This window comes from Plectropomus leopardus, chromosome 9 (assembly GCF_026936395.1).
Source record: "Plectropomus leopardus strain MGB_pleo_1.0 chromosome 9, ASM2693639v1, whole genome shotgun sequence".
Lineage (NCBI taxonomy): Eukaryota > Metazoa > Chordata > Actinopteri > Perciformes > Serranidae > Plectropomus > Plectropomus leopardus.
The window spans coordinates 8844614-8869616 of record NC_142184.1 but is presented as its reverse complement, the minus strand read 5'-3'; the positions used below and the strand labels follow the sequence as shown (position 1 = coordinate 8869616).

At 38.5% G+C, this 25003-nt stretch overlaps 3 protein-coding genes across 3 annotated transcripts; all 3 read left to right on the top strand.

Moving 5' to 3' along the window:
* The first annotated feature begins 1423 nt into the window (after positions 1 to 1423).
* On the top strand, positions 1424 to 7677 carry LOC121947339 (protein FAM110A). Its single transcript, XM_042492344.2, has 2 exons — positions 1424 to 1616; positions 4727 to 7677. The coding sequence occupies exon 2, from the start codon at positions 4868 to 4870 to the stop codon at positions 6125 to 6127; it is 1260 nt and encodes a 419-aa protein (XP_042348278.2). The 5' UTR covers positions 1424 to 1616; positions 4727 to 4867; the 3' UTR covers positions 6128 to 7677.
* A 1156-nt stretch (positions 7678 to 8833) lies between these two features.
* mfsd2al2 (major facilitator superfamily domain containing 2a-like 2) lies at positions 8834 to 17994 on the top strand. The gene is given in 15 exon segments (XM_042492343.2): positions 8834 to 9031; positions 10505 to 10624; positions 10698 to 10822; positions 10926 to 11058; positions 12417 to 12495; positions 12596 to 12756; positions 13727 to 13817; positions 14022 to 14143; positions 14349 to 14432; positions 15010 to 15093; positions 15181 to 15293; positions 15529 to 15672; positions 15758 to 15870; positions 15873 to 15933; positions 17213 to 17994. Coding segments are annotated over 15 exon segments (1950 nt in total). The 5' UTR covers positions 8834 to 8929; the 3' UTR covers positions 17631 to 17994.
* A 1245-nt stretch (positions 17995 to 19239) lies between these two features.
* Positions 19240 to 24202, top strand: fkbp1aa (FKBP prolyl isomerase 1Aa). The gene is made up of 5 exons (XM_042491692.2): positions 19240 to 19382; positions 19488 to 19535; positions 20036 to 20148; positions 22142 to 22316; positions 23323 to 24202. The coding sequence occupies exons 1-4, from the start codon at positions 19346 to 19348 to the stop codon at positions 22271 to 22273; spliced, it is 330 nt and encodes a 109-aa protein (XP_042347626.1). The 5' UTR covers positions 19240 to 19345; the 3' UTR covers positions 22274 to 22316; positions 23323 to 24202.
* The last annotated feature ends 801 nt before the right edge of the window (positions 24203 to 25003 follow it).

Genomic DNA, 25003 nt, shown 5'->3' with positions numbered 1-25003 from the left:
AGTTAAGGTTACAGATTTTATACCAGAAAACAACTCTGGTATAAGTTAAAGTCACCTACCAGAATATTACTTAAGTTCCTTTATTCGTAACAAAGGCGTGTAGAGAAAATGTAGTGAAGTGAAAGTGAAAGTATAGATACTCCCAAATGGTGATAAAAGAAGAGCCAATATCACCCTGTGAAAATACTCTGTTAGAAGTAAAAGTCCTGCTTTGAAAACTTAGAGTAACCAGGAAAATGTACTTTAAGTATGTAAAGTATCCAATGCAGAGAAATAATTTTAAAAAATTAAAAGAGAAAAATAACATCCAAAAAAAAATCAAAATTATAAATAAAATAGATAAAACACCCAAAACCTAAAAATTACACCAAAAAAGAAAGAACACCCATCCAGAAAAAAACTCAAAATTGTAAACAAAAATAGAAATAACACTCCCCAAAATTAAAAATGATATCCCATCAAAGAGTTGGCAAATTAATTATCTTTGAATCATCTGATCGGCTGATTGAACTGTACTTGTATAAACTGTTTGGTAGTTTAATTAATAACAAAACATCATATGATTTTTGTGCAAAAATCTAATATGTAAAGTAGCTAAAGCTGTCAGATAAATGCAGTGAAGTAAAAATACAATATTTCCGTCTGACTTGCAGTGAAGTAAAAGTATAAAGTGGGATGAAAAGAAGTGCCTCAAGTGAAATACGAGTACCTCAAAGTCATACTTAAATACAGTACTTAAGTAAATGTTTTTACTTAAAATCCAGCACCAAAAATATTTAAGCACTTTAACAAAGTATTATTAATTTGGTATCCGAATCAGAATTACTTTATTGATCTCCGGGGGAAAATGATGGTTCATAACAGTCACTCTGATGTAAAGCATAGAGAATTATAGCAAGCAGAAATAAGTACCAGCACTAATTATGTAAAAATTAAAAAAAATAATAATAAAAGTGTATATATAAAATAAAAATTAAGCACAAGTATGGAATATTCAAAAATATAAGTGCTGACTATGTGAAGTGTGCAAAAATATATTATTATTAACAATAATAACAATAATAATAAAAAACTTTATTTGTACTGCACCTTTCATACAAGACATGCAGCCCAACATGCTTTATAAAAAATAAACATAAACTATAAAAGTAATACAGTACAATCTACAAGTAGCACTAGTTTGTGAATATTTAAAATCATAAATATGTATCATGTGTGTAAAGTGTGTTTTTTCATATATATTATACCAGTGCACTTTAACACAGATTTCAACCTTTGAGCAGCCGATAGTGTGACAGCAATGCAGATGAACTATGATACCAGCAGTCACAAAGTCCTTATCATCCTGCAGCCAGCAGCACTAAACAATAGCAGGGTCACGTGACTAAAAAGAAGTAGTTATATATCCTTGTAGGAGAGCTTCTGGACCAATCAGCAGCAGGAGGCGGGCTCAAGAGGAGCACACATGAGTTGTCAAACAGGTTTGTCTTAAGCTGCTCAGTTCTTTCAAACGCATTTACACACACACACTTTCCTCATCAGGACAGCAGTGTGTGTCCACTGGGCCAAAACCAGAAACCCAGGAGACGCTCAGGAGACCAGCTGGGACTGACAAGGTGAGTTTTCTGTAGATATATTAAGCTGAAAATTAAAAAAACTCCTCACAGCTAACCCACACCTTCACACAGGCAGAGCTGAGCTTGTCAGGGCAGGACTGCTGGAGGCCTAAAGTGCATGTGGGACATTTTTTCAGTTGTTTACCTGCCTCTCTTTGTGTGTTTCTGTGTCATCAGTCTTCCTTGTTCGCTCCATGTGTGTCCTTTACCCTCACACATGCCCCCACTTGACTCAGAAACTTTAAATTAGTGGCTCTATTTTTGTTTGTCTGCCTCACCTCTTTGACATTCCTCTTTGCTTTGTCACACAGTTAACTTTTTAATGATATATATCAGGCTGCTGGTTGGGCTTTGCTGGCGGGTGTTTGTGTGAACTGGGGAGACTTCAGGTATGGACTAGAGGTACAGAAAGTTTCACAGCTCCACCAGCAGGAGTTTGGCCTGGCTCAGACTGGAATGGCAAATATGTGGAGAATGTGACTGGCCGATGAAGACTATTTCAAACGCACACGTATCTTTATTACATACAGGAGTGACTGCATTTACCAAGTTCATCATCATGACCTTCCCCGCAGTTTTTGACTTAAAGGGTGACTTAAATATTTTCAGCAGCGACTCATTTAATTATGTTTTGTGTCTAAGTGAATAAAGGGAACAATGATTTAGAAATTGGTCCAGTATTAAGGAAGAGCACTGCACATGGAGGCGGCAAAACAGGCCTCAATATAGCCACTCGGGGCATTTGTGCACCGTCACTTTACATTCATTAAATGACTGAATTACCTTATTTCGAACCAAAACTTAAAAGTTTTTATAAACAAACAAACAAAAAAAGTACAGGAGTAGGTAGAAGTAAAACCCTTTTAACTCATATAAACAAATCCCCAAATTTATTTACAACCAGTGTACAAACAGCTATCCCCAATTCACTTACCACCCAATAAAATAAATAAAAAACTATCCCAGGTTTATTTACAATACGAATACCCCCAGTGCAGTGAGGATCCCTACAGAGATACGCCTTTCTGTTAAAGAGTAAAATCCCTTTTGTTTCACCAGAAACAGCCCAAAAATCACTTTTGCCAACTGAACCAGACTCCATTTAAATAAACAGTGATTTTAGCGTGTATAGAGCCAGCATAGTTTCACATCTAATTTGGTAAATTAGGGGCCGGTTTTAACCAAACCAGAGCTGGTGACTGTTAGATTATTGGAAAGATGAACCAAGATGGTTTTGTGAGTTTTATTGTGTTTCTGTCCGTTGTGAACGAGTTGTGTTTCACTGTGATAAAATTACTATTTATTTAAATGGGGTCTGGTAGGTTTGGCAATACCAAAGATTGGAATTTTTCAACCTGGACCCATTTTCCCAAGTTTTGTGTCAAATTGACTAATGGGAACAACAATTTATAAAACTGGTCCAGTGTTGTGTGAGAGCTCTACAGCCGGCAGCTGAATAACAGGCTTCAGTGCAATCATTCGGGACATTTGTGATGTTTACATTCACTTAAAGTACTTGTTTTTGACAGACTCAGATTGTCTGACACATTATTGAAAGTATTCCCACAGTGATGGACCGTTTTGTTAAAGAGTAAGACCCTTTTTGGTTAAACAGAAACAGCCAAGAAATTACGAATTACGAAAACTTTATTATTGTCCACAAATGTGAAAATTTGCCTTCAGTTTCACCACGAAATACATAAAAGACATGTCCTAAAAATATAAAGCCATAAAATAAATGGATTCCATCTAAAAATATACATTTACATACAAAATATGCATTTAAGCGAATATAATTCACAATAAATAAATATTCATGAAGAATTCTGCAAAAACCTGCAGCAGAGTCTCAGGAGCCCCTCTCAGCACCCTACGAGTCCCTGTATCATTTATCACATCGTCGTGGTGTTGGCAAACTCACCAGACTCTATTTAAATAAATATTCATTTTTAACATCATAAAACAAACTGCATTCAAAGCTGACAGAAACAAAACTCACAAAAAACAGATCGTTTCATCTTTTCACTGTTTTAAAAGTCTTAATTCACTAAGTCAGATGTGAAAATATGTCACTAAAATTCCTGTTTATTTAAATGGAGTTTGGTCGGTTTGCCAATAGCAATTTTATCGTTGTTTCTGGTTAAACAAAAAGGATCTTACTCTTTAACAAAAAGGTCTATCTCTTTAGGGTTTTTTCTATAATGTTATCAGACTCCCAGAATAATAACCCGAGTCTGTTAGTGGCAAAAGCACAAACCTTTAGCAATAGAAAGGATTCCTCCAGAGGTCAAGTACCAGAAACAGCCCTGAAAACTGTCATTGCCAAACCCACCAGACCCCATTTATGTAAGCAGCAATTTTATAATCAAACATCACTTTCCATAATGTCGTCAGACATTTGGAATAACAATATGAGGCAAAAACACTGACAGGCTGCAGCCCTCTCGCTCAAAAATGAACAAATTGCAAAACTTGTCGTCTCCATTAGTCACTTAGGTTAAAAAATCCCAACATGACCCTTTAACACAAACAGGGATGCAAAGTTGAGCCTCTTTGTTCTGACGTTACTGAGCGCACAGAGGCTGCAGGAGGATGCTCCAAACCCTGGCAACTGGCTGCTTTATTTAAAGATGAGGAGCCTTTGTTCCCATAGCAGCTGCTGATGTGTGTGTGATCTGCTCTGTATTGCCTCCAGACAATAGCTTGTTGACAGCTGTCCTGATGCACCTCCCCATCACACACACACACACACACACACACACACACACACTTGTGCCACTCTTTTCACAGGCCTTCTACTGACTGAAAATGAAGTGTCAGTTTTATTGTGGGTTTGTCTGCGCAGAGATGGATGACTGAGCGTAATTGTTCAGATCCGTCTGTGCTGCAACCAATGAACTTGTACGATGGAGACGACTACGAGCGGGTGATTGGCTGCAGTCTTAAAAAAAAGGGGAGGGTTTATGGGTGTCTTTGTGGAGTTGTCTGTGTGTGTGTGTTAGAGTCTTAAAAGTGTTTGAAGAGGCTTGTAAGGTAAATGTTTTCTTGGCTGTTCATGTGATTGTTATTATTGAGTTGTCTGTGTCCTGACTGATGTCTCTTTTTCACAGGAAGTCCAAATGACAGCGATGGAATGGAGCTGATCGTGAGACCGCACAGAGGAGACACTCTGGGAGATTTATGTCAAGGTGAGAGGAAAAAGTTGTAAAAACAAAGCGCACGAGGACAGGTACAACCACTCGTTTCACAAAATGCCTTGGGAGACTCGTCAACACTCAGCGAGGCAGCCGGCGAGGACTGCTGCAGCTGCTACGCCACCACGCTTACGTCCCAAAGGTCCAGTGGGGCCGGACTTTTACCAGCAGTTCAAGACAGCCGCAGGAAGACCGAAGCAGAGCGCGGTGGAGAGGCTGGAAGCAGACAAGGCTAAATATGTCAAGAGTCAGGTGGCGCTCTCCAAACAGCAGCCGGTCAGGCCTCCTGAAGTGCGGAAGCCTCTGCTGAACCCGGGGTCCACTCTGCGGCCCACCAGGAAGACGCCATCCACCACGAAAACAAAGCAGGAGGGAGTCCAGCTGGACTTGGAGCATCTGAGTAACCTGATCAGTGGCATGAATGATGGTGCTGCTGTGAACTCAGAGGACAGTGACGCTCCTGATGGCGCTGTCACGTCACCTCACGCCACACCTGCAGGCGCGCAGCAGAAAAAGGAGAGACCATGTCCACCGCCGCGTCCTGATTGGTCCAGTCCAGCTAAAGTAAGATTAAAAGCCTCTGAGCCTGCGAGGGTGGACAGTTCCAGCTCTCCTGGGTCTCAAGCTGCAGGGACGGTCCGCAGAGTGGACGTCATGCCTCAGGCCAGTCCTGCGAGGACGCCCTGCAGACCGCCTCAGTACATCCGGCAGCCTCTTCAGCCCATCCCACTACACTCCCAGTTTCCACTCCGCCCGGCTGCTTCACGCCTGCGTCTCTTCCACACCAGAACAACAGCACATCCGTCCCCTCTGAAACCTGTTGTCGCTCCGCTTAAACCTGACGAACCTCCCTCCGCTCCGGCTCAACCCCCTGCTCCTGCTCCACCTCCCCCCAGCTTCCCCCTTTTCCCTCCTCCCTCCCCAGCCATCACCCGTTTGTCCTCCTCCAGCTCCAGGAAGCGCCCCTCTCTGACGCGCTCTAAGTCGGACATGAGCGACCGGTGCTCCCGAGCCGGGACGGAGCTGGAGCGTTTCTTTAACCTGTGTGGTTTGGACCCTGCAGACCTGCAGCAGCTGACTGGATCTAGCTCTGACATTGTGTCCATGGCCCGGTTCCGCAGCGTGAGCGCTCCGGGGTCCGAGTGTGCGGGCTCTGGTAGAGAGGATGGAGATGAGGAGGAGGAGGAGGATGCTGGGAACGCTGCAGAGCGGGTTCCCTACGGGGTTTCTGTTATTGAGAGAAATGCTCGAGTGATCAAGTGGCTGTACGGACTCCGTCAGGCCAAAGACAGCGCAACCAAGAGCACCAATTTATAGGCCGGGATTAAAGGAATACTTAAAAACAAAATGACCTTTTTATATCAGTTAGTCACGCCCTGTTACCCCAAATACGTGGAGAAAATGTTTTTTTACTCCAATGCCTCCCCGGAAATGACAAATTTATTTGTTTACTGATTGATTAGTAACTTTGTTTGACAGCAGCAAAACTATATTGCTAAATCAGGTTTGTCCAAACCTTCTGAAAAGGGGCCAGATTAGAAAATGTGAAAAATACCTAAATGCTCCTCGCATCATATGGGTTATTTTAATAAACAAAAAACTTTCCACCGATTCTCTGAAAACAGCGATCCTCACCAATGACTTATCGCCTCTTTTCTGTTTGCTCGTTTACTGTCTTTTTATAAATACATCAGTTCTACCTGCAAAATTCCCAACTGATGCATGGCTCCAGTATGTATAATGGTTTTGCTATTGTAAGATGAATCTAGAAAAATGCAAAGTAGCATCGCTTGATTAACCCGTATTGTGTAGCCGGCCCATAGACCGAATGGGTCGGCCACGTGTGGTATGCTGTGAAGGTAAAGCTGAGGGCCCATTAAAATTGGTACGAGGGCCACGTTTGTCTTCCAGGCCAGACTGTGAACATGCCTGTGCTAGATCATTCCCGAAAACGTAACAATTTAAAACTGAACTGAAAGTGAAACTTATCTTTGTTCTCTGTAAAACTAGACTGCCAGACAGTCAGAATGCACGTGTGTTGTACTGATCATACGACGGGATAAATGAGACTTCCACACATGAGTTGTTTCAAAGTTTAATGTATGTTTTGATATAGTTTTGCTGTTGTTATTCGTGGTTCTCAATATGTTTCAGTGTTTGCAGGGTGAATAACTGATCTATTGATCCAGTCAAAGCTGATCATGTCAGATCGATGGGTGAGAGGAGCAGCTGCTGCAGAGGTGGTGAAAGCAATCTTTTAGATCAGCACAATTATGGATTAAGTTTAATTTGTTATTAGTTTAATGCACAACCAAACAGTATATACGTATAATCCAATAGTGCTCCAAATGAACGGTTCAGCATGAAAAAAAAATAAAGCCTGTTTGTGGCGGCAGATGTTTTGATCACAATAAATTCATGTGGGACATGCGAGGAAAAGTTTTCTCCACAGATTTAAGGTAACACAGCATGGCCAATTCTCCTTTTGTGGGTGAAGTATTACTTTAAATGATCTGTGAGATTTAAAACAAAAGCTTAATTTTCAATATGTCAAAATTTCAAAAACACAGTGATGGGATCCCATGATTAAACTGAGCTATGTGATGATGAAGGGATGGAAGTCATTTGTCTGCTAGCTAATTTACTTCTGTTTGGTTCCCTTGTTTGCTTTGATTTTTAATTTTTATTTGACAAAATTTGTTGGCATTTTTGTTATTGAAAAACAGAAAGGGTTATTTTTACTCTGAGAAAGTCTTTTCTTGTTATTTTGACTTGAATTTTTTTTTTTTGATTCTTATAATGGAGATGTGAAAATGTCATCTCTGGTCACGTAAATGAACGACATTAAAGGTTGAATGATGAAAGCATCCTGTTTGGTACTCAGTGATGAAGTTTCTAGTTTAAACTAAAATTACAGGTCCATATTATAGATCCATATGAGTGTATGTTATGTGTGGAATTGCCTTGAGACTCTTTGTTTTGCTGATCTTGAATTTTCAGGGAGAGGAAGAACAGGATCAACAGGCTTCACTGAAGGAAAGTTTCACTGATGTTCCACAAGAGGTCAGAACAGACCACACCGACGTCTGATTTCAGAACAGTGAAAAGTATTTTCCAGATCTCAGAGATACTACAGTAGAAACTGCGGCTGATAAAATATAATTTTTCATTTTAAACTCTTGTTCACTTTGTGAAATTCTTAAAGCTAGTTAAACGCATTCATGAACATCAATAAGAGCAGAGTGTGTGTCATTCAAGGTGGTTTCATTTCACAAGCAGCCAGAGGTCTTTTAATCTGTCTGTATCTTCATATTTCATATTTAAAACTGGCCTGGAGCTGAAATCTATTCAAATGTTCAACCAAATACAGTACAATTCTGATTAATATTATTTAATAATGAACCCTGTCTGATCAAGGAAACACATATCAGGACCATAATCACCAATTTAATGTTGGTCCGACACCTTCTGCGACCCAATCAACCAGTGGGTTTCCCCCAGGAAAAATCTTTAAAACTTAACAGTTAATCTGACCATTTTAAAGCATTTTGAAATAAAAAAAATCTTAGATCAGGAGCTCTCAACATTCATAATTCATTCTAGTTGATTCAAGTCATGAAATAGAGCGGCAGCACAGTGTTTGACATTGACTGTACCTGCCCACTGCAGTCCTGCAGCTCCTGGTGAGGTACGGCAAAGCCACTTGGACAAACTACACACAGAACTGCAGTGTACTGTAATACTAGAACTAGCAATAATAACAATGACATTTTTTAAAATCTTTATTATGATTGCATTTGCTAATGATTATTTTTATTGAAGATGTTTGGTAACTCAATAGACATTATAGTTACTGTGCTTGGACTTATGAATAATAATGATAATAATAATAAGTTGTCCAGCTAGTTCATTCATTCATTCTTTCTGTATATATGAGCAGGTGGGTTGGATAACAGCGCCTCCCCAACAATGACAGAATGACAGAAAGTTGTTCAACCAGATTTCAGTGTGAAACAAGTGAACTTTGTGTGCGTGAGGGAGCCGATGTTGTCTGATACACGCAGTGGGAAATTGTAAATAATTGTCCGTATGTGACATTATTCCTCCTGACTTCAAAGGATGAGCTGTCTTAAGAATTTTACAAATCAAGTCCAGACATTAACGAATCTGATATTAAAACAGTCTGTGGACAGAAACTCACGCAGCGACGGTCAGCAGAGGGTAAGTCGTGAAATTAAATATTTCTCTTCCTGCTTTTGCATTTGCATTCAAAACAAGACAGGAAATATTAACATTTCCAGTGTAGAATTTGTAGGAGCCGTTTGTAATATCTCAGCTAAAAGTATTATCTCACATATTTCTCTCTAAGATGGGACCTACAGATGATTATGTTTTAAATTTAAACAACAAAAAAAGATCAGTTTTCCTGTATTGTTTTGATGCATTTGTTATACACCTCTGAATGTTTGTTTGCATTATGAGTGCACCTACTTTGCAAAAAAAATTCTTCCTTGAGGACAAATAATCTTTCTATTGTTAAAAACAAAGTACAATTTTGAGACAGTGAAACCAAAATGTAACACTTCTCAAAACTCGTCACACACCGGTGTTAAAAAACAAAACACTCCTCACTCACGACAACAAAATGAAAAGCAAACTTCTTTTCCTACACAGTTCTGCAAATCAGGTTCAAATCTGCAGTCATTTTAGCCCGGTCTCAGAAAAGTGTGAACTGTGTTGGTCAATTTAGTGGTGATACACAAAACTAGAATACAATTAAGTAAATATTATAAACTTAATCCATGTCACCTATGGAAATATTCTTCCACGTCAAACAAGAGGAAAAAGAAAACAATCTTTGTTCGGTTTGAAAACATTTGTAAACTAATCACCAACCGGGTGTGTTTCATTTCATGCAATTTCATGCAGATTAGAGTCTAAATCTTTTACACTTCTACATGTTTTTGTACTGTGAATGAGCCGTAACAAAATAAACAAATTCATTTTCAAGAAGATTGAAAGTGTGGCAAACAGAAAAGCTTTCATTTGAAATCTGAATTTCAAATGCTGTGCAGCCCACACTTTGATGCTGTGTGAAAAGAAGCTGGCAAAAATGCATCAAATCAAAGAAAAACTGTAAATACACAAAATCAGCTAAATGTTTGAACAGATTTCTAATATATTTCCTGCACTGCAAAAATGGCCTGTCAAATTTAAGGCCAAACACCCTAGATTTAAGCATACTTGCACTTAAAAGAAGCAAATTTGGCTGCCAGTGCAGTAAGCAAATTTTGCTTGTTAAGATGTCTTAAAACCAGTAAAACTGTGTGACTCTCATTATAGCCCATAAAATCTTGAAATAAGATCAAAAACACTAATTTCAAGCAATTTATTTAAGCCCAGTTGGACATACTAGTGCTTAAAATAAGGTTTCTATAGACCTGAAGTGGATGTTTCCAGACTCGTCTCCTGTATCTAGTTAAAAATAACTCAGAAAAAGACAAAGATGCTTAACAAGACCAGGCAAGTGATATTTACTTGAATTAAGTCAAATGATCTTTCCTAGTCAGCACTAGATAATCCATTTATACTTAAAACAAGACTAACTAGATTTTTTAATCTAAATATAAGATTATTACACTTGGTTAGATCGGCAGTTTTTGCAGTGTGTTGGTTCTTGTCTGGTCCTCGCAGGGGTCGGGGGGGATTCCTCTGGCCAGGAAGCTGTGTTATGCTGTAGGAGGGGCCCCAAATCAGATGACCGCAGTAGCTATAGGTGTTTCTCTGCAGATTTTTCTGCTGGATGTTGTTCAGGTACGAGCTTAAGTTACAAAAACGACCACTGATCTTTGCTTATCTGGATTTCAAAATAAAGTCTATTTCACAGATGGAGGCCTCCTACGTGTCCATGATTCTGTTTGTGAGTCGGGCCTGGGATGCTGTGACCGACCCTCTGGTTGGATATCTGGTGAGCTGCAGTCACTGGACACCCATCGGCAAGCTCACTCCATGGTTGGTTGGTGGAGCCGCATGTTTAACACACTTCATATTGAATTAGGCTGCGATTCGTCCCCCGGCACTGTGTTCAACAGAGCCAACAATGTTTATCCCGCAGGCTGGTCCTCTCCACTCCATTTGGTATCCTGTCCTATCTGCTGCTGTGGTTTGTGCCACAAGGATCGATGTCTCCGGCTCCCGGCGTGCTGTGGTTCCTCACAGCGGCCTGCCTGTTTGAAACACTCATGAGTGTAAGTGTTACAGACACTTCCTGCTCCTTTACCCCGTCTGGTACACAGTGGTGGAAAAGTACTTGGTGCTTTTACTGAAAAGTTGACATTTATATGTCACTTTATACTTTACTGCATTTCAAAATAAAATATTTACAACTACTACATTTATCTGACAGCTGGAGTTTGCGGTTTCTTTTCAAATTAAAGAGATTTTAAAGGAGCGGTGCAGAGTGAAACCAGCTGAAACGAACACAAACACACCAGGTGATTTAAACCAGTAAAAACACAGAATAAAGCAGTTTTGTGATACAAATCAGTGTTTTTTCGACACTGTTTGTCACCGACAAGCTGCTTATTGCAGTTGCCGACGTAAAAACAGCCCTATCTAGAGCCAGTGTTTGGTTTGTCCATCCTGGGCTACCATAGAAACATGATTCAGAAACAGGATTTTTATTTTCAGGTGATTATATACTAAAGAAAATAGGGAGCAGGTTCTCGTCTACAGAGATCATCCTGTTGCACCCGTACGTTTCTACAAATACTGTTTCTAGATGCTGTAGGGCCATTTGAGCTTTTGCATTTTTGTGTTGGCAACCGTAATTAGCAGCTGCTCAACAAAGAAAGCTTCAGTAAAAAATAATTTTTGGGGGGTGAAACTGCTTTATTTAGTGTTTTCACCTGTTTTAGTGTCTGTTTACATGGCAATGGTTCTCGGTTAGTTACACCGCCAGCTACTGGCCTGGCATGCATATTACAGCGTTTTCTGTTGTTTTTGCAGATCTCTGTACACGAAGATCGTTCATACAATGTTATCATATAAATGCAATTTTTTTTAATTTACATTTTCCATTTTTAGTGAGAGCATTCTCATCAAAACATGGACTTAATCATCTGGTTCATTCGTTTTGCGGATAATTGGGCTTCTGATAGAAACCTCCTGGACAATAAACACTGCAGAAGTTTCAGCAGGTTGCAATTTGCAGTCTTCACCACTAGATGCCACTAAATCCCTCTAAACTGTACACAATGCTCCTTTGATTACCATTTTCTGGTCATACTTTTACTTATGTGGACAGTCTTTAAAAACAGACATTTTACATTAAATTGAGTATTTTTAAATTGTGGTATTGATGTAAAACTTGTAGTTTTATGAAGGTTTTGGGTACTTTTCCACCACCGTTTGTATTTCTTTATCATCCATCCACCATCTTGTGCTTCCTTCTCATGGCACCATGGTGACAGAATTTCACTCTAGCCTTGTTGCTCTGTTGCCGCTGCCATTTTGCTCCAAGCTGTGTCACCATGGCTACTGAGTTTCACACTGCTCATGTGCTGTCATGCCCGGTGTCATGTTTTCCCCCGTCGTCCATTAACAGTGCTACAACGTTCCCTACCTCTCACTCAACATGTTCCTGGGGGGAGATAACAGAGACCGAGACTCTGCCACGGCCTACAGTAAGAGTACAAACACTCACAATCATGTAGATTGTACTCAGTCTGAATAATTCTTCCACCACTGAACCTCTTGCCCCTCTCGTCTGTCTGTCTTTTGCAGGAATGAGTGCAGAGATGGTGGCCATGCTGTTGGCGTCTGTGATGCAGGGTCAAGTTGTAGCTGTGTACAACACAGAGAAGCAGGAGGCCTGTCAGCATCTGGACCATGAAGCAACACCCCAAAGTACATCCTCACCACAAACTGCACCTCTTCAGGAGACGGTAGATGAAATGTGAACGGAAAAGTGGTCACTCCGGCTGAGATAACACTCATATTTCTTCAGCAGCTCTGCAGCATTGCTGTGGTATTGTTGTCACACTGTCCCAGGGATATCTTGTTACCCTGTAATTTACTGCTCTTAGCGCAACGCTGTTGTGTGCTCAGGAGGAACAGATTAGATCTAATGGAGAATTAGATAAATCTATTATGAATTTGCAAAAATAAACTATTACAATAAATTTAAACTTGGTAGGGAGTAAAGGAAAAATTATGTCAGACTAAATGCATATTTCAGCATTATTCACTTTCCTGCAAAATCAAGATTTAGATTCATATTTTGTCCATTTAATATAAAGTTGGAGCCAGGAAAGCCTGCAACAAAAAACAACAAACAAGTGTAGTTAGCTAGCCTTACTCTGTCTGCAGGTACACACATTTTTTAAATATATATATAATATTAATATTTGATTTGTACAAAGCGAGAGCTGATAAACTAATTTTGTAAGCTGGGAACCAAGTCTGGCTAACTTCTTTCCACATGTTGTTTTTTTTTTCACAAAAATATGTACAAAATATGTCAGGCAAACAAGAACACAACCATACATGATAAAAATAATAATAATCATAATCATAGTCAATCATAATATCAATACATAAACCAATAAAATTTATTTAAAACAAACATAGTAAGATGGATGGTATCAATATTTCCATCTAAATCTCAGCAAGAAAGCAAATATTGTTTACATTTATTGATTACTCATAATAATGAAAATGATGATAATAATGCTGCAAATCAATACTTGGAGATGGGATAACTTGATATAGTGTAAAGGCAATGCAATCCCAAAAAAATGCTATTTTAAGCAGGAAAAACTGTTTATAGGTGTTTTCATGCCTCTGGGGATGTGTTTGTTGGTAGCATAATGTTGTGCTTTATTCGTCTTTAATTTTCAGTGTTTTTCCCTCCAGCAAAAGGCTTTTCTGACCTCAGCTCTGGTCATGGGAGCTCTGTTTTTCCTCTGCAGTCTGGTTCTCTTCCTCGGGGTGAAGGAGCAGCAGGGTGAGTCATTCAGAAGTGGCCCATGGTCAGCGTTCAAATAAATAAAACATATTTTTGTTTGTTTATCTGCTTGGCTGTGCTCCATAGCAATATTAAACAGATGTGAGCCTTACATACCCTTAACGAAAGTTCAGTGTTAGTGTGAATTTTGTATGTTAATATGGTTTATTACTCCCTTTGACTTCTCGTTTTGGTTTTTTTCAGCCCCTCTCTGCTCTGATGATAAAGTACGACCATCCTATCTGACCTCACTGAAGATGCTGATACGTCACATTCCCTACCAGCGGCTGGTGCTTGGCTTTGTGTTCAGTGTTTTGGCATTTCAGGTCCAGTTCATTTCACCGTGGCTGTGTTGCCTTCCTGTTAAAGAACAGAGAGATTCATAAGATAATACTTTTAATTGCATATTCTGAGCCTGTTTTTTTCATTTTCAACTTGGTCTTATGCTTTTAAAAGTCATCAGCATGTATTTAAAAGTTATCAAAGCATTAAATATTTTGACTTTTTTGTCCTGTATGTCTTTTATCTCAGATATCCTTGGGTAATTTTGCACTCTTTTGCAGCCATGCAGCTGGGCTGGGAGCCCAGTTCCAGCACCTCCTACTGGTTCTACTGGTAAGATGCAACTAACTAGAATCACACATTCTTCTCTCCTAGACTGATAAACCTGGTCATGACATGAGATTTGGGTTATCCGAAGTACAAACATAGTACAAACAAACCAAATTGCATTGTGATCTGAGCACTCACTGAAGTGGTCAGGAATATAATAATAATAATAATAATAATAATAATAATAAAAAAAAAAAAAAAAAAAATAATAATAATAGTAATAGTAATAGTAATAATAATAATAATAATAATAATAATAATAATAATAATAATAAAATGATAATAATAATAGAAATAATAGAAAATGGCCTAGAAAACTCTACCTACCATAGCTTTTTAAAAATATCTTTCTAAATCTAATTATTTCTTGCAATTTGTTATTTTTTAGATTTTTTTTTTTACCAAAGTGTTTGCTGTCTTTTTTTCCATGTTTTTGAAAGAAATTGCACCATTTTGCTCTAGGTTCAGAGATTTAAATACTTGTGAAAGTCGCCTGAGAGCAGCACAAGGAAAGTGATGTCCAGAGGGTTAATAGGTGCATTTTGAATTTCAAATGAAATGGTCTAAATGTTTTTTGCAGCTCTCTGCCACTGTAGCAGTTCCTCTCTGGCAAACAGTCCTCCTGCGAATCGGAAAAAAGACCACCGTTTTCATAGGATTATCAGTAAGACACAATAATCAGAATGATAGAGTTATTTTTCACTCTTTCAGTCTCCATCTTACCTGTGAGGCCTGTTTCTGTGTCTCTCAGCTCTTCATCCCAGCAGTGATCACAGTGGCCTGTGTTCCCAGTAACCTGCCAGTCTTCATGATAATGTGCATCCTGATGGGATTCAGCGTAGCGACCATATTCCTTCTACCCTGGTGAGTCAGCTCAGCGAGGACTCACAGTTCTCAAACCTCTCAGAAACTGCCTGTCAGATGTAATCAGCATCAGAACCGGATGTTGTGCACATGAATCATTCACGTCGCCTCCGTCTGACCCCAGACTGTGATGAATATTCTAGCAATGAGCTGTTTTGTTGACTGGTCATTTCTCCTCATCTAAAAATGACACTGTGGTTTTGATATGTGATTTATCAGCTTGTATCTACCACAGGTCTATGCTTCCAGATGTGGTGGACGACTTTGCTGCGAGACATCCGTCCTGCAAAGACCTGGAGCCGCTGTTTTTCTCCTGTTATGCGTTCTGCAGTAAGCTGGCAGGCGGTCTGTCTGTTGGCATCTCAACCATGACTCTGCAGTGAGTCAGTCTTCCGGCCAATCACTTTTTGTGTTATGGGTCGCACATCCGTTGATCCATCACACTGTTTTCTCCTCGTCTGCAGGTTTGTGGGCTACAGAGCAGGTGCATGTAACCATGGCGATGGAGTGGTGACGGCTCTTATTGTGCTGTTCTCACCAGTTCCTATCACACTTCTGCTGATCGGGATGGTCTTTTTCCTTTCTACCCGATCGATGAGAGGCAGTGTTTGCAGCACCAGGAGCAGCTGACCACAGTTCAGTAAGTTACAGTTACACAAATAACTCCCAACATGTCATCTTTAACCCTTTGAAACCTGAGAAAATTGGTATGAATTCTTTCAAAAACATGGGGTAGACGGCGATAGACAACTTCACAAGACACGGCCCAAAAATTAGCAAGAAATGAGTAAAAAGCTACAAGAAATGTACATAAAATAAGAAAAGAAAGAAAGAAAGAAAGAAAGACAAGTAGAAAAGTAAAACAAAGAAGTGTGTGTGTGTGTGTGTGTGTGTGTGTGTGTGTGTGTGTGTGTGTGAGAGAGAGAGAGAAAACAAGAATATGCCCCAAAAGTGCTGAAAATTATATATATTTAGCCACATAGAAAAAAATCTGAGTTTAAATTCTAAAATCACTGTTTTTGTCAATGGAGTCTGGTGGCTTTGAGATGATGGCTTCTGTTCCCCCTAAGAGAGGGACGTTTTTCTGCAAATTAAACGGTGAAATTATTCTAAAAATAGAGTACATTTACCTGATATCATTTTCCCAGGTGTGCATTTTTTAGGTGGCTAAAGGACCAATCAGATGAGGCAACATTTGCACTGCACGTTTCATCTTATGTGCATGAAGAAGGAGTTTTCTACCTTGAAGTTATGTTTGTGAACAAGGATTCAAAGATGCTATATTGTCATTACAGCCGTGCAAAACATAAAAAGAACAAAAATAAGTACTCAGGTCTCAGTGATCATTAAATAATAGCGTTATAATAAATAAAATACTGGGTTATCAAATAAATAAATAAAGTGAGCAACGCAGTATGTAAACAGTAAAATCCTAAAATCTTAAAAACGAAGAAACATTTATCAAAGTGCCCTGTGGAATATAAATATAAAATATAATTAACATATTTAAATAGTGATAAAAGTATTTAAAGTAGCAGCAGTTCAGGATAAATGTGTATAAGTGTTATGAGAAAAAAATCAGTTTTTGTTATTGTTTTGAAGATCACACACTTTCACTGCAAATAAACCAAATACGAATGAATGAATGAAAAAGGCAGAAACAAACACTGTGATTGAGTCTATATGGAAACACTGTTCTCACTCTATCATGATTAATAATATTGGTCTCTAGGGACATTAAAATTCATATTTCTCTGAAAAACTCACACCTTATATAATGACTGCATATATTATCCCATCACAGTTTTCATAAACAGCATCAAATTGATCAGATATGAAACAAATGTACAGTAACATACATACATGTTTTTCTATGGCAGTTATAGTATTTTTTTCCTTCTTTTTAATTATTCATCCAGCCCCGAAGCTCCACCATCCTCGTCAGACCCGAGAGAAAACACAGAGCAGCCGTCGGTTCTGCAGACGTCGGTTCTGCAGCCGTCGGTTCTGCAGCAGTCCTGCAATGGTGCAACATCAACTTCACATCTTAACACAAAGGCCGACATAATGTACAAGTCACACTCCTCATCTGCTTGTTCCAATCATGACAGAAAAAGCTCAGTCAAGTCATCTCTCCATTTAAATGTATCAAAGAGCCTCTCTGGAGAATACAACAGACCGTCAGTTATGCAATCAAATGTAAGTCGTCAGTGTCATAAAAAGAGACTGAGACCACACAAACGCTCAGGAAATGATCAGCTGGGCAGAAATGTTCCTCAGAGCAGAAGCTCTTCCTCTAGCAGGTCAAATGTGAGATCCAAAGTGTCGTGGGTATAGTCAGATGTACCTTAACCCTTTGAAACCTGGATTTACAGACCCCTTTTCACAAGCTATTTAACCCTCTGAAACCTGAGAAAATTGGTTTGATTTCTTTTGACAACACTGGGAAAGAAATGACCAACTTGACAAGAAATATCCCGCCAATAACAAGTAATTCATAAAAGGTGACAAGAAAATTACCTAAAAATTAGTTTTTAAAAAAAGAGGGGATGATTATTAGCAAATTATCAAAAAATAAAAAAAATCCAGAAAACTACATTTTTAATTATGATAATTTTATATTCAAACGTTACAGAAACTATACAACATATATATATTATATATACCCTTTTTCAGCACATTTTACATATTTATTTTTTTTTAATTGTGTTTTTTTTTTTTGTTGTTTTTTTTTATTTTTTTTGCTAATTTTTGAGCCATGTCTTGTTAAGTTGCTTGATGCCTTGATGAGCTGACAGATCATAGAATGTTCCTTTATTAAATGTTCCCATAATGTTACATGAGAACAAAGGAAGAACATTTTCAAAGCAACTTTCAGAACATGCTGTTGAGGACTGCTGAGATTACAGACCATTTTTTTTAATAAAGATGTAATGTAATATAATATGTTAACAAAAAAACCCCAAACATTTTTAACACGTTTTAATGTTTATAGAGAATGTTACCCTAATTTTGAGAATAACTGGGAACTTACATAAAACTTGCCGCTGAAAACATTACTAAAACATTACATTGGTTGCACTGTACCGAACTTTTTTAGAGCCAAAAATTGCTAGCTGGGATAGCCAATGTTCTGCACTGCTCTGTATATACACCGATCAGCCAAAACATTTAAACCACTCACAGGTGGGGGCACCTGGTGGCTTAGTGGATAGTGGGGCCCCATCTACAGAGGCTATGTCCTCAGTGCAGTAGCTGCAGGTTCACTTCTGGCTTTGGCCCTTTGTTGAATGTCACCCCCACTTAGATTTAGCGAAAACATGCAAATATATAAATTTGTATTCATTTTGATAAAAAATAAAACATGTTGATTAAAATAAATACAATTAGTGCAAACTGTTGCCACTTTTTTTTTAAATTCCTATTATTTTTAGTAGGAATTTAAGGAGCCCGGGAGGTGACATCAATATGGTTTAATTTTTTAAAATCCAAAAATCTTTCTATTTTGGGCATCTGTTTTATAAATTGCACGTGCTTTCTAGTAACATGCACATGCATCTTTATTCAAAACATGTACACGATTTTGTTCTTTGCAGGCGCATTTTGTTTAAATAAAGACGCACGTGCAATTTATTAAAAATGCTTGTGAAATTTATCAAATCTACACGCGTGAAATACAAATGAAACTTGCGTGCAAATGACTGAATCGCGCACACTTTTAACAAAACAGGCGTGCAAATTTTTAAAACACGCATGCAATTTATAAAATGGGTGAGCGAAATAAAAAGAGTGCATGTATTGCATTGCATGCAAAACCATATGGATGTGGCTTGTGGGGTTCCATATAGGAATTAGTTTTTACAGTGGACTTTTTGGAGTTTAATTTACAAATTAAGATGCCTCCATGGTCATTTGGTGCCCCCACCCCCCCCATCCATCCATCCCTCCATGCCTACGATGATGCCCACCCGCTCCTCAGCAGGCCGCCCCTGCCTGCTGCTTCCGCTCGTATTGTCGGGTGGTCAACAGAGGAAGGATACCGAGGAGCCAAAATGGGAGTAGAAATTGAGACCATAACTCCAGGCGATGGTGGGAATAATCAACTTTGTTTATCAGCATAACTCCAATACATTTCACAGAGTGTGTGATTCATCATTACACACACTTTCTCTTATTTTTCTCCTCTATTTTCAGGACGGACATTCCCGAAGAAGGGGCAGCGCGTTGTGGTGCACTATGTCGGTGAGTGTGGAGGCAGGACTTACAGCCGAGGACACTGAATGGAGCTCAGATATTAATTTCCAGTTAACACTAACCACATGCAGCTAGACAAATCAAGCCGCTAGCGGTGTAAAAGCCTGATTTCTGATGTGAAATTGCGACCGAGCAGAAAATATTTCCACTAACTGCTGGTTAGCATCGCAGCTAACGCTCCATGTATTAAACTGCTTGTTGTGCTTGTCCGGTTAACGTTAGCTAAGGAGATGCTAAAGCCGAGCATTTACCCGCTTACTTGTATAATTAGCTAAATATTTTAAAACTAACTCGTGTTATCATTAATAAAGGAATTTATAAAGCATCAGTCGAGCTAACGGTACCATAGCTGCTGTCAGGGAGCTAACCGGCCCCGTGATGCGAGCCGGCTAACGTTAGCTCTCAGTTACCGTTATGATGCTAAAGGAGTTAGCATCACCCCGAGCTGATTATCGAGTGATTTATCGATATCTTTATGGTTTTATCAGGCACACTGGATAATGGAAAGATTTTCGACTCTTCGAGGAACCGGGATAAGCCGTTCAAATTCAAGATTGGACACCAGGAGGTTATTCGTGGTTGGGAAGAGGGAATAGCCCAGGTGAGGAGCTTGTTTGTATCTCGAAATAACTTTATAGTGGACGTTGTATGTGCTTTAGGGACTGTTCGTTATTTATCAGAGGGGCGGAGTGGCTGGTGTGTTTTTCTGTTTTTTTTGCCATTACAAAAGCTACAAATATTTTTCCTTGAGCCTCCCTGAGTGATTTTGGGAAAATGCATAACAGTCTCTCCACCAGAATTTAGACATTACATTTAATAAAAACTGACCTCTTTATGTTTGAAAGTTAACCCTGTGAGACCTGGATCGACATCAGTTTTCTTCTGCTTCATTCAGACGCCTTTTACAAGCATTTATACCTTTGAAACGTGAGCAAATTGGTTTGATATCTTTAAAAAAAACAACAACATGGGAATAAAGGCAGGCATCAATTTGTCATCAAAGTGTGTGAAAGATGACAAGAAAATAACCTCAAATTTTATTTAAAAAAAAAAAAAATTTAAAAAAAAAGTGAGAATCATTAACTAGGAAAAATAACACAAATTCTATATATAATACAATTAAATATTCAAAGTTAGGTTACAGGAAAAAAAAAATGTTTTTATAAATTGTATTTATTACTTTTATTTGTTGTAGGTTATTTAACACTTTTTCTTGTTTCGTTACTTTTCTTTCTTTCTTTTTTCTTTTTTTTTGGCTAATCCAGGTAACATTCTTGAAACTTGAATTTCTTGCTTATTTGGGTAATTTCTTGTTAAGTTGCTCATGGCTTTCTGTCCATGTCCTGAGCTTTAAAAGGGTTAAAAGTTGAAGACAAAATGCTGGAGTGACGCCTTGGTTTTTCAGTCTTCTCATGTATTCTTGTCAGTCAGTGCAAATGGTTTATTTTTTGGCAAAATTTAAATTAGACATGAAATAAAGCCAGAGGAATGATTCCTAAAACATGGAAGTTAGTTAGTAATTTGGCGTTTCCAGTTCCCTTATCTCTAAGTCAATGTGGTTTTATGAATGGGTTTTTGGTAAGATGCCTGAAATAAGGTGTGTGGTTACCACAAGCTGAAGTGACTTTCACGTTTTTTTCTGCAACATAAAATACGTCAGTAAATACCCCACTGTGAACTTTAGAAAGAAACTTTAGAAGGTAGATTTATTAGTCATTATTTTTTAAAAAAAGTTTTGAAAATGAATTGAAATTTGTCCTTGATCCTGCTACATCTTTGGAGTTGAATGATAAGTTGATTAAAATCACCAAAAATAGAAAGCTCCATCCGGTCGCTGGCTGTTGCTAACAAGTGGCTAAATGTGACTACAGAAGGTCATCACGCTGTGCTGCGGCGAACGCGGCTTTACAGCGTCGCTGTGGTGGCGACGTTAAGTTAATCGACTGTGGTGCAATGCATATATAGCCTTACATCAGCTTTTTACCCCTGCTGACTGCATTTAGGCTTCAAACACGAAAGTGGTGTTTATTTGTGAAAATTATCTCGCTGAACAAAACATGTAAATGTCATAAATGTCTGTTTGCCACAGATCTTATTTTCTGCATTTTTCCAAAATCCAGTGAAGAAATCTCATATGATTTTGACCTCAGAACCAGGGTGACGCTAACTTCTGCGTTGGCCCTCAGAAAAACATCATCCGTGAAGCAGTCCAAACCGCCATTTAAAGTTGTGTGCCCCACCTCTCAGCCAAAATCAAAAACACAAGTTCCTCTCTAGTACTTAAAATTTTTTTTGCACCATCCCTTCTCCCTCATAAATACTGAACAGTAACAGTAACATAATTATGCTAACCTCTGTATGCACTACTTAATTTACTCTAATGGCAAATGCAAAATATGAAGAGTTCATTTGCTCTCACACTGTTTTTATTTATATTCTCACATCATGTTTTTTTAATTATCCAATTCAGGGATAAATATTTTGATTTTCTTAAATACTTTTTGTGTGCTCCATGGATTATCAGAGTGATGTATATTCATGTTAGGTTTTTGTAAACGAATTCTCAACGAGCACGTCCTCCATCTCCTCCGCAGATGAGTGTAGGTCAGCGAGCAAAGCTGGTTTGCTCACCAGACTATGCCTATGGCAGCAAAGGGCACCCAGGGATCATCCCACCAAACGCCACTCTCACCTTCGACGTGGAGCTGATCAGTCTGGAAGCCTGAAACTTGTGCACTCACTTTGTTTAATTCCACTCAAATTTTCAGGGTAAGATACTTTTTTTGGGTAATTTGTTCAATCAACACGATCATATGCTGTGCAGCTGTCGTAAAATTCAAGTGATGAGCGCTTTTATTCTTTTCAACACTGTGCTATCATTTAAAGTGATACTTAATACTTTTTTGAAGTGGGGTTGTAGAGGTAGTTATCCATAGATAGTATATTACTAACAGTAGACGTCAGGGGGCACGCCCCCAGTTTGGAGAAGCAGGCTGGAGTCTGACAGGGCAGCTGGGTAATGTACTGCTGTGGATGGGGTCTGCAACAAAATCTATTTTAGCCACCAAAAAAGGTCCATAGTCAATATCAGTTTAACTGTAGACTGTATTTAGCATATATTTTCTCTGCTTTAACTTGCTGTCAAACAGTGATTTCTGACAAAAAGTGAAGTTATAGTTATATTGCCAGATTCCATTTAGAAAAGCAGTGATTTACCATCGCTGAAGGCAGGAGCTGCTGCTCTGCCTCGATGGGTTAGTTATTGTGTAATTGTGTGACTTAAGCGTTTAAAGAGTGAGTTAAGTTCTGGATAGATAGTGGATCTAGGATTTTAGGGCAGATTTTAGGATGTTTCTAGGATTTTAGAACATGAGGGGCTTTGCTCTGAGCTTTTTGGAGGGTGCAGGGATTCTCCACTGGCACTTTTTTTTTGATAGACAAGCTCTATTTCAGTGCTGTTTCATGCACTCTTGCACCTTATGTAGACTAAAAGTACAAAAACAATTCCCAGTGTGAATAACTTTATTTTTACTGTAAACTAGAAAATATACCGAAAACCTCTGATGGAAACGCAGCTATGCATCGCCTCTTAAAAAAATGCGTATTATCCTTTTAAAGTCTGTACTGTGCACCGTGACATCACACATTCAGCCTTTGTAATTTAGAGCAATGTTTACAGATTATTTGGTACGCACATAACAAGCTTTACTCCCCATATCCTGTAATCCCCTCTTGCCTCTCCTGAGCACTAACAGCCGTTTTCTTTCCGCCGCAGGTTGACTCCTATCTCGGGAACATGGAGGAAAAACAGATGATTCCTGCTCTTGATCCCTGCATAGGACCTATGTCTATATCTTCACTAGTTCACTCTCCTTTACATTTAGATTCAAATTGTATTTTGTCACTTGCTTTAAAACGTTATCCTCCATACTATACTTTAGGCTCCATACAGAAATAAGTCATAGGCCATCCCATCCCATGTATTTTGTCATATTCTGTTATGTATTTTTATGGTGATGTTTTTATTTTTTATTTTTATTTGACTTAAAAATTTACAAACTGTGTCTGCCATCAGGAGCAGGTTTTAGATAAGTGTCATGAAGTACCGAGTCAATCTCATTCCTGTGGCTCTGTGGCCTTTACACTAAAATTGTCTTGATTGCGGGTAATGAATTGTCTTAAAAAAATAAGAATAAATTGTTGTTTGACACAATGATATTTCTATGAATTACCTTTGTGATACTTGTTATTGGGTTAAATTAAAAGTACGTGGTAACCAGGGATTCACGAATCAAGCACATTAACGCCATGAACAGCCTACAGGTCTCTGCAGATGTAGGATTGTCTTTGTCTATACTGCAGCATCAATTCTTAATTTAAGAGTGAAATGACTGAAACATTCACAACTGGACATTATTGGTCTTGTTGACTGCTTGTAAAACATTTTTAAACTTTTTTTTGCCAAAACAAAAGCTCTTATGGGGAAAGAAGTACAGTTTCTAAAACTTGCATGGTAAGTTCCCCCTCAAAGATTTGTCGGCACATCTTGGGGTTTGTGATTGTCTTTGTTTGAAGGAGTTGTGTGTAACAAGCTGTGGATGTTGTAAAAGGTCTGTTCCTTACTCGAAACACATTAAAAGAGTAATTTTAACACATTTTCCTTCCCTTTGGGTGATTGTGTCTCCCTGTTTAACCTTGTATTCCCGTAACTGTCTGAGCCCGGAGCAAATTAGCTTAATTTCTTTGAAAAACACGGAAAGAAGGAACGAGCAACAAAAGAAAAAATTTAGAAAGAAAGTACATGAGAATTACCTGAAAATTAGTCAAATAAATAAATAAAGTTTTACCCTAGCTCGTTTATTATCCCCCAGATACTTTCCCCTACCTTTTTCCAAATTTAATTTGTTACAATATGTGGAACATATCTTGCAGAGCCGCTTATTGCCTTTTCTTCATGTTTTTTATAAGAAATAGTGCCAATGGTGTCAAAGATTTAAATACTGTGAAAGCAGCAAAAGAAAAGTGATGTTGCTCCAGGTTTCAAAGGGTTAAAGAAACAGTTTATCTCAAAATCAAAAATACAAATGTTCTCCTTACCTGTTGTGCTGTTTATCAGTCTAAATTGTTTTGGTGTGAATTGTTGAGTGTCCGTAGAGATGCCTGCCTTCTCTCCAGTATGCTCCAGCTGGCATATTTGGGTTTCTTTTAACCTGAATATGATGTTTACAGGATACTCCCAAAACCCCGATCATAAACGGGTTATTCATGTCCATGTAAACACACTCAATAATTTATTGCTTTTGCAGTAAAAGCTGATGGAAAGTCTGTTTTTTTATGGAGAAGATTGAGTGAAATATTGAGCAATTTTAAACATGAGGGAAATGCAGTTTCTCTGGAGCCAAAGTCTAACAAACTGAAAATATGAAAATATAAGTTCAAACACTATAATATGCTCC